Source organism: Vulpes vulpes, chromosome 1 (assembly GCF_048418805.1).
Source record: "Vulpes vulpes isolate BD-2025 chromosome 1, VulVul3, whole genome shotgun sequence".
In the NCBI taxonomy this organism is placed as follows: domain Eukaryota; kingdom Metazoa; phylum Chordata; class Mammalia; order Carnivora; family Canidae; genus Vulpes; species Vulpes vulpes.
Window position 1 is genome coordinate 59,902,552 of NC_132780.1, and position 17,024 is coordinate 59,919,575.

Consider the following 17,024-nt stretch of genomic DNA (forward strand, 5'->3'; position numbering starts at 1 on the left):
TATTTTTTCTTTGTGGATCATGCCTTTCATGTTGTATCTGAGGAGTCATTGCCACAACCAAGATCATTTAGTTCTTTTGTATATACTTATACTAGTTTTATAGTTTTAGGACTTATATTTAGATTTAAGATCTATTTCGAGTTAATTTGGGGGAAGGGTGTGAGATCTGTATGTTGAGATTCCTTTTTTTGCATGCTGATGCTCAGTTGTTACAATACCTTTTGTTGAAAAAACCATATTTGCTTCATTGAATTGCCTTTGCACCTTTGTCAAAGATTAGCTGATTGTATTTATCTGAGGCTATTTATCGCTATTTTGTTCCATTGATTTGTTATTTTCTTTTTGACGGTGTCACACTGACTTGATTACTGTTGTTGCTTCATAATAAATTTTAAGTCTGGTAGTATCAGTCCTTCAACTTTGTTCTTCAATATCATGTTGGTTATTCTGGGTCTTTTGTCTCTCTATATGAATTTTAGAATCAGCTTATCAATATCTACACAAGAACTTGTTGAGATTTTAATTGGGAATGCACTGAATATAGATCAAGTTTGAGGAATTGATATCTTGACTATATTGAGTCATCCTAATGCATGAACGTGGAATATCTGTTCATTTATTTTGCTTATCAGAATTTTGTGTTTTTTCTCATACTGATCTTCTACTTATTTTGTTAGATTGATACCTAAGTACTTGGGGGTTTTTGGTTTTGGATACTAATGTAAATGGTAATGTATTTCTAATTTCAAGTTCTTTTTTATTGCTGATATAGGAAAGCAATTGACTTCTGTATTTAAACTTTGTATTCTGCAGCCCTACTATAATGGTTTTGTGGGGCTTTCTTTTGATCTGTTCTTTTGAATTTTCTATGTAGATGATAATGTCATCTGTGAAGAAAAATAATTTTATATTTTTTCCTAGTGCATATACCTTTTATTTCCTTTTCTTGTTTTATTGTATTAGCTAAAACTTATAGTCAGTGTTGAAAAGGAAGAGTGAGGAAACATCCTTGGTTTGTACCTGATATTAATGGGGAGGCTTCAAGTTATTATTTTTTTTTTGTAATAGATGTTTTAAATTCCTAGTTTGATAATTCCAACATCCCTACCATATCTGATTTTGATGTTTGCTCTGACTCCTTAAGTTTTGTTTTGTTTTTTACCTTTTGTTGTGCTTTGTAACTTTTTCTTGATAGTTGGACATGCTGTAGTGGGTAAAAGTGATTGATATAAATAGATTTTGGTCACATTGTGGTGAGGTGTTGGGGAAGAAGTTTCCACAGCCCTATGTTTAGGTCTTAGTCATTTAGTGAGCCTATGTCTTTGGACTGTGAACTATACAAGTATTTCTCAGGGTTTTTTTTTCCTAATGGAAGAGGATGGCTAATTTGGGCTGGAAGTGAGTATTTCCATTTCCCTGCACTATTGTGGCTTTGATAATACCCCCCAGGTTAGGTTCTCATTAACTAGTTTCTCCTTAGCGTAGGCATTGTAAAGAACAGTGTTCTGGGTATGTTTTAAAACAGTTCCATTTCCCCTCTGCTGCAGGAAGCATGAGGGAATTTCTACAGTTCTTCAGTTAACAGTTTGTCCTACCTGGGCATTGGTTCCTAAATTCATTTCCACTTGTGAATCTCTGCTCTGGTAAGCCACACTCCTTATATTTGCCTATCTGTCTCCAATCTTGAGAGCAGTAATTTACCCTATATCCTAATCGCTCTTATGGATCCTAAAAGTTCTTGATTTTTCACTCTGTTCAGCTTTTTACTAGTTAGGACAGAGTGGTGACTTCCATGCTTCTTGCATGGGGAAACAGGTATTAGAAGTCTTCATATCCTTTTTATATTGTTGATTTTGAATTGGCAAGATATTAAGGATTTATGTTCATCAAGGATACTGGTCTGTTCTTTAATAAGTCTTTGGCTTTAGCGTCAAAGTAATTCTGGCTAGAAAAGAGTTGTGAAGTTTTGCCTCTTTAGTTTTCTAGAATAGTTTGTGTAGAATTCATAATTCATTCCTTAAATGCTTAATATAACTCACTGGTGAAACCGTCTATGCCTCAAAGGTTTTTAACTACAAATTTAATTTTTAAGTGTGTGTGTGTGTGTGTGTGTGCGCGCGCGCGCGCGCTTTGTTTTGATTTGGTTAGGGTTTTTTTTTTTGTTTTTTTTTTTTTTTGTTTTTTTTTTTTTTTTTTTGAGATTTTATTTTTACATGTGTACACCCAACATGGGGCTTGAACTCACAAGCCCAAGATTAAGAGCCAGATGCTGTACTGGCTGCATTAGCCAGGCTCCTATGTCAGATTTTTTTAATTGAATAATTTCTGGCAGTGTAGGTTTTTCATAGACTTTCTAAGCTAATAAATAAAATTGTTCATATGTTCCCCTTAGTTTTTTAATGCTTTTAGTATCTGTATTTGTGTCTCTTCACATTTCCATGATTCATGATTTGTGTGTGTTTACTCTTGTTCTTTTATTTTTTAATATCCTGATGAGTCTGTTTATTAGTTGTAATGGTCTTTTAAAACTGCTTTCACTGATTTTCTTGTTCTGCTTTTAACTGCCTTGATTCGTTTTCCTTACTATTTTCTTAATTCTACTTTGGTTTTAATTTGCTAATTTGATTTTTTTTTAATGTAGAAGCTCAGATTGTTTTGAATTTTTTTTGTCTAATGTAGTCAGTAAGTACTGTAAATTAATTTTCAGTGTGTTCACAAATGTAGTGTGTTAATTTCATTCCATTTCCTTTTGATATCTTTTCTCTCTGGATTAATTAGAAGTGTGTTACTTAGTTTCCAGATATCTTTTCTGTAATATGTTTATTGCAATTTGAGATTTGCTTTATGGCCACGAATATGTTCTATTTTGGTCAAGTGCATGGTTCTATGCACTCTGGAAAACAATTTGTGCACTCCTCTAGTTAGATTGAATATTCCCTAAATATGTTAGGCACAACTACTTGATAATATTGTACAAGGTTGCTATCTGCCGATTTTTGTTTTGCCATATGAGAGAATATAAATGTGAACTTGTCATTCTTTTCAGTTTTATTTTTTTCGGTGTATTTTGAAATTCATTTATTAAATGTAGAAACATTTAGGACTGTAGGTCTTCCATTAATATCCCATATCTCTGTTTATGTCCCCTTTTCATTCTGAAGTGTCCCTTCTTATCAACCCTGGTAGGATTGTTTGCTCTAAAATCTATTTTATCTGGTGCTGCTGTAGCATGGTGTTTATTTTTTATTTCTTTCGTTTTTAACCTATTGGCGTTTTTATATTTAATTACGTTTCTCTCAGAAGAGGGTTGGATCTCAGTATTTTATCTGTGATGGTCTTTGCCATTTCATTGGGAATTTTATGCCATTTACATTTAGCGTGATAATTGGTTATGTTTGGGCTTAAGACAACCATCTGTTTTTTATTTGTCCTGTTTTCCCCTTTCTGTAGCTTTTTTGCCTTGTTTTTCATTAATTGGCCATTTCTTAGTGTTCTGTTTATTTCCATGGCTTACTAGCTATACTTCTTTGTCTTGAGTTTTTCAGAGGTTACTTTAGGGTTTATAGTATTCATTTTTAATTGTTTATAATCTGACTTCATGTCCAGTCGTACCACTTATTTACAATTTAAGAACCTTACAGTAAAATATACTTGAACATCTCTTGAATGTTTCTTGCATACTATTTGCAATCATCATATATTTTTTCTGCCTTTGTTACAACCTCCTACAATGTGTTGCTATCATTTTTGCTTTAAAAGGATAATTATCAGAATCCCTGGGTGGCTCCGTGGTTTAGCGCCTGCCTTTGGCCCAGGGTGTGATCCTGGAGTCCCGGGATCGAGTCCCACGGTCGGGCTCCCTGCATGGAGCCTGCTTCTCCCTCTGCCTGTGTCTCTGACTCTCTTTCTCTGTGTCTCTCATAAATAAATAAATAAAATCTTTAATGAAAAAAATAAAAACAAAAAATAAAAGGATAATTATCCTTTAAAGAATTTTCTTTCTATAAGAAAATAACGTTTTTTCTTTTGTGTAGATCGAGTTTTCTGGTATGTGTATTGATGAACTATCTGGTATCATCTTCTTTTTAGCTTGAAGGATTTCCTTCAACATTTCTGGTAGTGTAGGTCTGCTAGTTTCAGATTCTTGTCCTTTCTATATCTGAGAATGTTTATATTTTACATTAATTTTTTAAAGATTTTGTTAGATAACAACTTGGGGGAGAGGGAGAAGGAGACTCCCCACTGAGCAGGGAATCTGTTGTGGGGCTTGATCCCAGGACCCTGATATCATGACTTGATACCACCAACTGAGCCACTGGGGTGTCCCTTTACATTAATTTTTGAAAGAGACTTACAGAATAAAACTTTTTCATTTATGGTTTTTTTTTTTTTTTCAGTAATTATTTTTGGCTTGCAGTTTTTAAATTGTTAATGGATATTTATCTTTTTATATTAAATGCCTTAATTTTTCTGCCTGCTTTTTAAATATTTTTCTGTTCATGGTTTTTAAGCAGTTTGATTATAAGTTGGTGTGGTTTCCATCATGTGTATTTTGCTAGAATTTCATTGAGCTGCTTGGATCTGTGAATTTATAATCTTGATTAAATTGGGGAATATTTAGACAATTATTTCCTGAGGTGGACCCTTCTGCCTTCTGTCTCATCTCCTCTCTGAGAACCCCAATTTCACTTCTATTAGGCTGTTTGAAGTGGTCTACGCTGATGTTCTGTTCATTTCTGTCCTAGCATTTTTGTTTCACTTGCTTTATCTTTGGGTTTATTAACCCTTTTTGTAGTCTTAATATTTTTGGTTCAGTGACTGTATTTTTTTTTTAGATTTGATAGAGATCTTTTAAGTTATCTTCTACATCTCCTTAATGTGCTGATTTTTTTTGTCTCCTTGAGCTTATGAAATATAGTTAAAATAAAACTTTATGCTATTATAATTTAGTCATCTGTGTTATCAGGTTGATTTTTATTGGTTTTTCCCATTAAAGGTTGTATTTTCCTGCCTTTTTGTATACCTATCAATTCTTTATTAGATGTCAGACATTATAAATTTTACCTAGAGGGATGCTGGATGTACTTGTATTTAAAAAGAAAATATTCTTGGGCATAGGTGAGTTACTTGAAGAAAATTTGATCTTTTCAGTGTTTCCTTTGGCTTTGTTGAGTGAGACTGGAGCAACCTTTAGTTTTATGACTCATTTTTTTTTTCTAAGTAATTGCCTATAGCTCAATGTCTCCTGGATTCCAGGGTGTTTCCACTATGGCTGGTGGGAATACCAACTCTTACCTCTTGTTGGGTAATTTATTCAAATGCATGCACTGATCACTGCTTTGCTGAAGACTCAAGCTGACACCTCTGCAGATTTCCAGAGCTTACTCTGTCACTTTTCTCCTCTCCAGGATTCTGTCTTCAAACTCTAGCTACCTTTATTTCTCTCAGCATCCAACTCTGTTCCAGCTCCTACCTCTTACCTCCTTAATTCAGGTACTGCTGGCCTCTGCCTGCACTCGGAAGCTCTCCCAGGCAGAAAGAGGAGTCCGTCATGTTGCTCACATTGTTTCCTCTATCAGAAATTACTGTCCTGCAATCACCTCTTGCTATTGTCTGAAAAACTATTGCTTTAATTTTTTCCATTGGTTAGGGCAGTAGGATATGTGTCCTCAGTATTTAACTGCATCTCTCTTGACCTAAGTTCATAGAAATTATCTCAAGCTTTTTTCTGTAATTTTTTTTCAGTTGTCAATTTTGTTTCTCGATAATTATTCTTTGTTTGACTTTCAAAAAAAAAATTTTTTTTTAAAGTTTGACTTTCTCTGCTCATCTTATTTTCCCATTTCATCGTGAACTCTTTGATTTGTACTTGTACAGAATTTCCTTTTCTTACTGAGTTATATTTTGTTTCAGACTGGATTCTTCAATTGTCTGTCACCCTAGTTTTTTCCTTCCCCTGAGGGATGTGCTTATATATTTTTTGCTAGAGTATGTTTGCATAGTTGCTGTGACTTATTTCTGTCTTGTTTAAGCTTGATATAAACAGCTTTGTTTCTGCATTATGTTGCTTGCTGTAGTGTGTTTGACTTCTGCAATATTCCCTTCCCTTGGTTTCTGAGACTTTCTCCCCAGAGCTATAGTTAAAAGGCTGGAATATCCTAGTCTGTTCAATTTTTCTGAAGTCTGACGGTGTGGTGGCATTCAGCCTAGGTGATGGTCCGTACTTGTGAGAACACTTAATGCTTTGCCTTTCTGAAATAATGGCAAATGCGCTTATCAATGTTCAACTCTCCTGTTGAGGGAAGTAATCCTGTTCCCCAGGTATATACTAGTAGTTTAGTGTGGAGTTCCACTGGAGAAAGTTATCTAGCTGGAGTTTTCACTACCACCAATTCAAAAAAGGAAGAAGATAGGGGTTCCCATTTCCTTCCTTTTCTCTTCTAGGGTATTTGAGAATTCTCAGAATTTTGTGAATTTACCACTATGATAACTGGGGGTTAAAGGACAGGAGCTGGGTGATGGGCTTGTAATCATGAATATTCTGTTTTGTTTTAGGTGAACTCTTTGCTGCTGGTGATTTTTTTTCTTTGTTGTTTTAACTGATTTGATTTATTTTAATTTAGAGATCAAGCACTTTTATGTTGGACTTTGGTCCTTTATATGGAAATTAATAAGTTTTATAGTTTGTGAATAATTATATGTAAACCTAATACATTTTGTTCCTTGGTAATTTAACTTCAGTCCTTTCTCTTTTTTGAGTGGATGAAACAAATTTTCACTGTATCATTTTAAACTACAGATTTTTAATATTCTTTCTCCTTAGATACCATGTTTATGTGGCAGTGCCCCATGTTTGCTATGTCGATGCTGTCCAAGTGGAAACAACTCTACTGTGACTAGATTGATCTATGCACTTTTCCTGCTTGTTGGAGTATGTGTAGCTTGTGTAATGTTAATACCAGGAATGGAAGAACAGCTGAATAAGGTTAGTTTTTTTTTTAATTGATTAACTGAACCTGTATAATTAGTATGCATAAAACTGTTGAGTTTTAGAAACTGTAATCCACAAAGTAAGATAATATGTAATTCTAAGTTTAGTAATCTTTATAGTTTTTTAGGAAAGAAAGAATATAAAATATGTATAAGCTGAAGTTCTGTGAATGTGGTACAGAAAATGGGCTGTGGTAATGAGAAATAAGTCTAATCAATTAAATGTCAGAACTCAGTGGGACTTAGGGAAAAAGGGACATTCTAAGAATGAGTAGAACTTTTATATGCAGAGGTTGAAAGTAGGAAGCAAGATGAGGATAAAGAACTTGTTGAGTGTATGCTTTAGGAAGACTGATCTGATAATTAGAAGTCAAGCAGTTAATTTTGTGATTTTTAATCATGTGATCAAGAACTGTATAGAAGGCTAGCAATAGCTTTTCTGGATGTAGAATTAACTAAAACTGGATTTAAATATTGTCGGTGATAGAATCCTACATAATACCCAGGTTCTGATTCTAGACAACTAGGAGGAAACTGTTACTGTTAACCTAGAAAAAGAAAAATACAGTGTTTTGTTTTTTTTTTTTAATTTTATTTTAGGAAATCAGGTTATAAAAGATGAGGAAAATATAATTTAGTTTGTAAGACATTGACTTAGAGATACTGCATTACGTACATGTGTGAGAGAGTGTGTTTTTGTGTGTATCCAACAAGAAGTAGAAAACACAGAATGTCACAAAAAAGAGATCCTAGCTAGAGGTGTTTTGGAGATGGAGGTGAAAGTTTAAAATCATGGCAGCATATGCTGAAGAAGACCATGCAAAGCAAGCGGACTCTAACTTTGACAAAAGCTCTTACTAAAAGGGGTTGGTAGAGAAAAGGGAAACTTTTAAGAAACAATGAAAAAACGAAACAAGTGAATGCCCTGTTATGCAGACCTTAGGAAGAAAGTATTTGACTGCCAGTACATCTTCAGAGTGCTGGGACCAGAAGTGGGAGAAGAATCATATAGCCATGAGGATTTTTTTTTTTAAGATTTTATTATTTATTCATGAGAGACACAGGTAGAGACACAGGCAGAGGGAGAAGCAGGCTCCCATAGGGAGCCTGATGCGGGACTCGATCCCAGGACCCCGGGATCATGACCTCAGCCAAAGGCAGATTCTCAATCACTGAGCCACCCAGGTGCCCTGAGAAAATTTATCCATTTTAGTTATTAACTGCTAATTTGAGGAGTTTTATAGCAAAAATGGAGGTCTGAGAGGGCAGCTGAGGTCTGCAATATTGCAAATCCTAAAAGGATTTTTTAGGATGAGATTTAATGATTTGTATTTTGAGAGGAGTTGAAGATATGAGCTTCAGTCTGTATGAGGGAGAGAGGAAGAAAGTGATCAAGAGAAGGTATAGAAGTTGGCTTTCCACCAAACAAGATGAGTGACTATAGAAAATTTGAGGCTGAGAGAGTATGGCAGTTTTAAAGCATAGTGTCTGCTTAGGTTGGCATAGCAGTAAGGAAAGATGATGAAAATTTGGGAAATGAGATTATTATGATTGTGAAAGTAACTAGCATTGTACATGGTAGATGTGGATGGACTGGGTACTTGAGTCCTGGGCGTAAGCAAAAGACATATTTATATGGTTTCGTCATGGATCCAGTTGACTTTGGTTATAAATAGTTTAGTTGGTGGATGTTAATTCTCATCACCAAATATTTCTGCTGCTTTGCTTTCTGAAGTTCATCAAAGATTTGCATTGTGATACCTAGGGCCATGTCTCTAGTACTGACCAGTGAGTTGTGAGTTTAAGAAAACATATCACCCTGTACTTATTGATACAAAATTTCCTTTTTTATCTGTCACAACATGTACATCATTTGAACCAGTGGCTTCTCCAACAGTCTGGACTCCTGCTGAAGTGACTACCAGGACCAGTTACATACATGGGCAAGAACAAAAACTATACCTGTGTTGTTTAAGCCACTGACATTTGGGGGTTGTTACTGAACTAGCTTAACCTGACTACTGTAGGTGGTTGAATTAATTTAATAATGGGAATTTGCCAGGTGGTATCCTGCTCTCATATAAGGGAGCGGGATAATTAAGGGTGCCTACTTGAGTACATGTTGCAAGTGATTATAGGTAAGTACATATTCCAAAGGGCTTAAACTGGGTTGGAAAGGTGAGGTTTAAGTGAGACCAGGAAAGAGCTTATAGACTGTGTAGGAACTAGCAAAAGGAAATTCCGTGGCTTCCCATTAGCTTAAATATAATTTTAAGTTCTTAGTTTTAAAGGCGCAGATTAACACCTGGTTTGCTTTAACATTTTCTAGAGGAAATAATTCATTCTCATATATAAGAGTAGTGTATGTAGTTCTGAGGACTACCCCATTTATGTCACGATTTTTTAAATTTTATTATTTGTGTTCTGATTGTTCTGTAATGGCTATCACTCTTTTTCAGAATTCTAAGTTAAAAAATAAAATCAGTGTCAGCTATTTGTTAATCCAAATCTATTCATTATCAGAAATAATACTTGTAGGGACACCTGGGTGCTCAGTTGTTGAGCATGTCTTTGGCTCAGGGCATGACTACTCCCTCTGCTTGTATCTCTCATAAATAAATCTTAAAAAAAAAAAAAAAAGAAAAAGGAAAAAAAGAAATAACACTTGTAGACTAAGAGACCAAACTCAAAATGTATTTAGGTCACCTTGGCTTTGAGAAGCCTTCATTGTTTTTTTCATTATTTAGAAACTGACTTTATAATTCCTTAAGCTTTTATTGATTGTATTTCTCTAGTACAGGTAAGTCAGCATATCACAGGAGAATGCAAGTTTTAGAAAATTTAGAATAAATCTGTAAGTCAGGATAAACATCCAGTTTTGGATCAGCATTTACAGTTTATCTTGGGCTTACATAAAGTGCAAAGAGAGTTAAGCATCTATCTGATGAAAATGTTCCAGGGTTGCCTGGGTGGCTTGGTCACTTAAACCAGGTAAGCGTTTGCCTTTGGCTCAGGTCACAATAGGTCCTGGGATTGAGCCCCACGTCAGGCTCCCTGCTCAGAAGGGAGTCTCTTCTCCCTCTCCGTCTGCCCCTCCCTCTGCTTGTGTTCTCTTGATCTCTTTCTTTCTCTCACAAAATCTTTAAAAAAAAAAAAAAAAAGTTCTGAACATACCTCGATTACATATTCAGCATTAACTGTAAAGGAAATTTGTTTTCTGAACCTTAAACTATTGATTACATAGAACTTTCATTTTTATTGAAAAAATTCTACATCATAGACTCTTTGTTTTCTAGATTCCTGGATTTTGTGAAAATGAAAAAGGCATCGTTCCATGTAATATTCTGGTCGGCTATAAAGCTGTATACCGTCTGTGCTTTGGCTTGGCTATGTTCTATCTTCTCCTTTCTCTGCTAATGATCAAAGTGAAGAGCAGCAGTGATCCAAGAGCTGCAGTGCATAATGGGTACGTCTTTGAGTAATACAGAAGTCTGGGGAGGCTTTTCTAAGTAATTTTGAGTCTGCCGAAAGAGACTTAAATAGTTTGCACAATTCTTTTGTTATTCATGAATGAACGGATAAAAATATCTTTACTGAGAATATCAGATTTTAAAAATATAAGTAGTAGCCTTGGGTTATTTATTGGTATAATCTCTGATGCATGATGTTTTATAGTTTCATCTGAAAAAGAGGATCTACCAGGGCACCTGGGGGCCACAGCCAGTTGAATATCAGACTCTTGGTTTCAGCTCATGTCGTGATCTCAGGGTCATGAGATTTAGCCTCGAGTCAGGCTCTGAACTCCATGTGGAGTCGGCTTGAGATTTTCTCTCCCTCTGTTCCCTCCTGCTTGTGCTCTCTCTCTCAAAAAAAAAATTTTTTTAAGAGGATATGTTAATAATGAGGAACTCATTCCTCCTCCTCCTTAGCTCTTGGTAGACCAGTCTTACTACATGAAACTGAACTTGGTTATGGCTGGTTGTAACTAGACAATCTAGAAAGAAACTTCAGGGTCCCTTTAATTAATCTCCTTTAATGGAGACTTTTTTTCTGGTACTTAATTTGAATGTTTTGAATTTTATCTGTTCTTTTCTCCTCATAAATTTTTTAAAAATTGTTATTGAGCATCTGCTGTTACTTATTTATTAATAACATTATGCTACCAAAGACAGGAAGAATGAATAAGTGAAATACAAATATTAGTGAAAAAATGTGCTGTGACAGGTTGATGTATTTTATTTTGTCCTTGTTGGTTTGTGCTTCTACAACTATATTAAATGTTTTTAAACACTTCTCAGAGTGCATCACAGAAGACTATGACAACAATTCCCTGAGATAATATTCTAATCAAAGTAGTATGCTCATGGCACTCTTACAACCATCTTCTTACATATTTTCTTTTTAATTGAGATAAAATTGGCATAGCATTGTAGATTCAGCATATACAAAGTGTTGATTTCATTTGTTTATTGCAGTAAGATTACCGTTGTAGAGTTTGCCGACACCTCAGTCATGTCACACAGTTATTTCTTTCTGGTGAGAGAACAGTTAGCAACATGGAAGTAAGTCTAATTCAGTTTTGCTGCCCATAACCACGGTGCTGCGCATTAGATCTCCAGGACTTACTTATTGGTTGCAAGTTTGTTCTCTTTAATGACATCTCCCAATTCCCCCCACATACCCTATATTCTGGTAACCATTCTATTCTCAATTTTTAAAGGTTCAGTTTTTTTCAGATTTCACATATGAGTGAAAGATCCTGTGGTATTTGTCTTTCTCTCTGGCTTAGCTCAGCACAGTGCCTTTGTAGTTGTGTGTCCTTGCCAGTGGCCGGATTTCTTTCTCGTGGCTAATAATCAGTTGTGTATCAATACTATGGTTTCTTCATTCATTGACAGATATTTGGGTTGTTTTCATATCTTGCCTATTGTGAATAATGCTGCAATAAACATGGGAGAGAGAGATCTTTCTGGTGTCTGGTTTTCATTTCCTTTAGATATATAAGTAGAAGTGGAATTGCTGGATCAGATGGCAGTTTCTCTTAATCTTTTAAGGAAACTATACTGTTTTTCATAGTGGCTGAACTAGTTTACATTCCCACCAACAGTGCACAAGTGTTCCCTTTCCTCACCTTGTCCTTGTCAACACTTATTTCTTCTTAATGATAGCCATTTTATTCTAACAAGCGTGAGATGATATCTCATAATGGCTTTGATTTCTATTTCCCAGATGATTAGTGATATTGAGCACCTTTTCATATACTTTGGCCATTTGTATGTCTTCTTTGGAAAAATATATGAGTTTCTCTGCCCATTTTTTAATTGGATTTTCTGTTTCTTCTTGATTTAATCTTGATAGGTTGTATATTTTTTAAGAATTTATATCTTTTGGTTATCCAATTTGTTGGTATATAATTCTTTATAGGAGTTTCTTATGAACGTGTGTATTTCCATAGTTATCAGTTTTAATGTTTCCTCTCATTTCTGATTTGGAGTATTCTTTTTTCTTAGTCTAGCTGAAGATTTGTTGGTTTCATCTTTCTGAAATACTCTCTAGTTTCATTGATCTTTTCTATTTTTTACTGTTCTGTATCACGTTTATTTCCACTCTGATTTTTGTTATTTCCCTGCTTCTGCTTTGACTTTCTTTTTTCAAGTGCTTAAGTTATATATATTGGTAAGGTTGTTAAAGGTCTTACTGTTTTCTTAATACATGCATTTGTCACTATATACTTCCTCGAGGAACTGCTTTTGCAGTTTCTAGTTTCATTCTGTTGTAGCTGGAAAAAATACTTGGTATGATTTCAGTCTTAAATTTGAAGACTTTTTTGGGTCTTATCATAGGATCTGTTCATTCTGGAGAATGTTCCATGTACACTCAAGAAGAATGTGTATTCTGGTTGATGTTGGTTGAAATGGTCTATAAATGTGTTAGGTCCATTTGGCCTAACACATGGTTCAAATTCAGCATTTCTGTGTTGATTTTCGGTCTGGAGGGTTTATTGCTGAAAGTGTGGGGTACTGAAGTCTACTACTAGTATTGTCCATTTCTCCCTTAAAATCTGTTAGTATTTGGGCAGCCCTGGTGGCCTAGTGGTTTAGCGCCACCTCCAGTCCAGGGCCTGATCCTAGAGACCTGGGATCAAGTCCCATGTCAGGCCCCCAGCGTGGAGCCTGCTTCTCCTTCTGCCTGTGTCTCTGCCTCTCTCTCTCTGTCATGAATAAATAAAATCTTAAAAAAAAAAAAACTTAGTATTTGCTTAATGTATGTAAGTGTTCCAGTGTTGGGCATATATATACTTAGTTAGGGTGGTTGTATCTTTGTGGAGAATTGAGTTGGCCCCATTATCATTATATAACAGCCACGTTTGTCTCTTGTGTTACCTTTTTTGTCTTAAAGTTTATTTTGTTTGGTATAGGTATGCTTCCCCTACTTTCTTTTGCTTTCCAATTGCATGGGATATCCTTTACTATCCCTGCACTTTGAGCCTGAAGTGAGTCTTCTGTGCGGCATATAGTTGGGTCTTGGTTTTTTATCCATCTAGCCACACCATGCCTTTTGATTGGTAACTTTAGTACAGACACACTTAGGGTAATTATTGATATGTAAGGCCTTCGTAATGTTACCGTATTCATTGCTTTCTGGTTGTTTTGTATTTCCATTGTTTCTTTTCCCTTCATTTCTGCCTGCTTTTGTAATTACATTGGTGTTCTCTGGTGGTATGCTTTGTTTCCCTTTATCTTTTGTGAATCTAAGTTTTTGCTTTGTGGTTACTGTGAGGCTTCCATAAAACATCTTTTAGATAAAACGGTCTATTTTATACTGAGAGCTACTTCAATTGTATACAAAAGCCCTACCTATTTACTCCTCTCCTTTTTTATGTTTTATGTCATAGTTTACCTTTTTTATATTGTATATTAACATAGTACTGAATAGTTGAACACTTCTCATTAACCTTTATAAGTAAATGTTAACATGTCATATTATAGAATTAGTTTCTGTAATCTCACTGTGTATTTATCTTCATCAGTTTGTTACATACTCTGTATGTTTTCATGTCACTAATCAGCATCTTTCATTTGAGCTTGAACTTTCACCATTTTGTGCAAGGTAGGTCTGGGGTGGTGAACTCAGCTTTTATTTATCTGGGAAAGTCTTTATTTCTCTTTTGTATCTGAAGGATGACTCTGGATGGATAGAGTATTCTTGGCTGGCAGTTTTTTTCTTTCAAAACTTGGAAGGTTTCATTCCCCTCTCTCCTAGCCTATAGCATTTCTTTTTTTTTTTTTTTTTTAAAGATTTTATTTATTTATTCATGAGAGACACACATAGAGAGAGAAAGAGGCAGAGGCAGGCAGAGGGAGAAACAGGCTCCATGCAGGGAGCCCAACGTGGGACTCGATCCCGAGTCTCCAGGATCACACCCTGGGCTGAAGGCGGCGCTAAACCGCTGAGCCACCCGGGCTGCCCGCCTATAGCATTTCTGCTGAGAAATCCACTGATATTTTAGTGGGTGATCCTTAGTAGATTACAATCCTTTTTTTCTCTGGCTGCTTTTAGGATCTTCTCTTTATCTTCCACCCATCTTGCGTCTTAGAGTTGTGAACTTGGATGTGTATTTCCCATGCTTGGGAAATTCTCTTCTTTAAATAAACTTTGCCCCCGTATTTGTCTCCTCCCCTCTCTGGAGTGCTAATTATTCTAATGTTTAGATACCATGGATCAAGTGGGCTTCCTTTGTTCTTTTTCATTCTTTTTTCCTCTGCTCACTTTTATCTGGTTATTTCAAAATTTAAGTTCTCTAGGTCACCTACTCTGTCCTACATTTGATCTACCCTCCTGCAAGTGTTCTCTTGCATTTTTTATTTCTTTCATCAAATTCTTTGGCTCCAAAATATGGTTCTTTTTTTATGATTTCTGGCTCTGCTAAATTTCTCGTTTTGTTCACGTATTTATTTTCCTGATTTTTTCTTTTTTGTGTTTTCTGCTAGCTCATTGAGTCTCCTTAAAGCAGCTATTTTGGTTCTTTAGCCAATAGGTTGCAAGATCCCATGCCTTTGAGCTCAGTTGTTGATTATCTTTTGGTGATGGAATGTTTTCTTTTTTTAATGTTCCATGTAGTTTTGTGTTGCTGCTTCAGATAGCAGATATCTCAAGTCTTTACTGGTTGCCTTCAGATGGGGTATACTCTTCTTAATTCTATTTATGTATCTGGGATTCTCTCTGACCTTGTATTTACACACTTGCTTCACATTTCTTGCTCCCCTTTGTGGAAGAAATCTCAAGTTTTTATGACTTGTCTGGTTCTTACAGTTCACCTTGCTGGCCACTAGAAGTCTTTTTTGTTTCCCAGAAGGTACCACTACAGCCCAAGTCTACAGTTTCTCCCTTGCCACACACCATGTTTTCCTCAGAGCACTCTTGTGCCTGCATTGGCTCTTGTTGCCACACTCTGGAGCATACACAAGTAGCTGGCAGCAGAGTGGGAGCTGTGGGTTTAATATACTCCCAGTGTTTGGGGTCCCACACAGCCAGCGACGGATCCTTAGCTGAGGATGTCCCAGAGATACGTGAGTGTATTTCCTGCTAAAGTCCTGAATGTAGTTGGCAGAAACTGTGTTCCTGTAGTGCTTTTTGATATTCCTATCTGCTTTCTTCATGTCCTTTCTCTTTAGTCATGGAGGTCCTGCTTTAGTAATCTGGGTGCTTCTGGACAAAAATGGGTTTCTCCAGAATTGTCCCACAGAGTTGGGGTAGCCGTCACTCAAAGCTCTCATTTTTCTCCATGGGAGAGGCTGCCGCCAGATAATGTTCATACTGTATTGCCATGGTGCAGGGGCAGTGCTGGCAAAGTTTCTCTTCCCTTCTCTGTTGCACCAAACTCATCTCTCCACCCCAACCCCACACGCTCCTTGCTCCCAACACATGCACATGCCATTCTGGAATCTTCCCCCAGAAGGCTAGACTTTTATAAAGTGTTTCTCAGTCATGGGTATTTGCCATCATCAGCACTCAAGCTTTTCCCCAACTGGGAAAAGCTGGGAGGGGTTCGGGAAGTTCATTGGTTCTGCAGGCCAAAGTCCACCTGCCTATTACAAAATACACAGGTGCTGAAAATTCCTTTTGGGTTTCTTGGCAAATGTTTCTGGATCTCACAACTCCACAGAGGCACTTCTGTTGATGGATGGATGCCTAAGTAGTTGTTAAAAACAGGGAACAAAAAATAGGGACTTCTACAACATCAAGATGCTGATGTCCTAAAAGCCAGTTTTTTTGTTACTATCAGAGTTTAATAATGATTCAACAGTTCTATGTATTTTTCAGCATTCATCAAGATTTTGTCCCCTTAATCTCTTATCGATTTCACCCACCTCCCTTCTGGCATCTACTAGTTCTCTGTATTTAAAGTCTGGGAGGTGTTTTTGTTTTTCTCTTCATTTGTTTTCTTTGTTAAACTCCACATATGAGTGAAATCCCAAGGTATTTGTGTTTCTGACTTATTTCATTTAGCATCATACCTGATTAATTTTTTAAAATCATGAATATAGGGGATCCCTGGGTGGCTCAGCGGTTTAGCGCCTGCCTTTGGCCCAGGGCGCGATCCTGGAGGCCTGGGATCGAGTCCCGCGTCAGGTTCCCAGCATGGAGCCTGCTTCTTCCTCTCCCTATGTCTCTGCCTCTCTCTCTCTCTCTCTCTCTATCATGAATAAATAAATCTTTAAAAATAAAATAAAATAAAATCATGAATATAGAATATTCTCGTTTTCTCATGAGTTATCTTTCTTAAAATTGTCCTAAACAGTCATGTAAACTCTAGCTATTTTTTCAGATGCTCTTAAAAGATTTCATACATGAAACTATTTACTGAGTGAAGATTTATTAGTAAAATGTATCTCTATTTCTTTTAGATTTTGGTTCTTTAAATTTGCCACAGCAATTGCGATTATTATTGGGGCTTTCTTCATTCCAGAAGGAACTTTTACAACTGGTAATAAATCTTTTTTCTTGTGTGATGTTGATGTTTTATAAAGAAA

At 36.0% G+C, this 17,024-nt stretch overlaps 1 protein-coding gene across 2 annotated transcripts in view; it reads left to right on the forward strand.

Moving 5' to 3' along the window:
- Positions 1–17,024, forward strand: part of SERINC1 (serine incorporator 1) — a 33,265-nt gene that overhangs the window by 8,102 nt on the left and 8,139 nt on the right. For both annotated transcript variants that reach the window (XM_026013351.2, XM_072765104.1), the window contains 3 exons: positions 6,824–6,985; positions 10,287–10,456; positions 16,899–16,978. In XM_026013351.2, the coding sequence (XP_025869136.1) occupies positions 6,824–6,985; positions 10,287–10,456; positions 16,899–16,978 (412 nt within the window). The remainder of the gene's footprint in view (positions 1–6,823; positions 6,986–10,286; positions 10,457–16,898; positions 16,979–17,024) is intronic.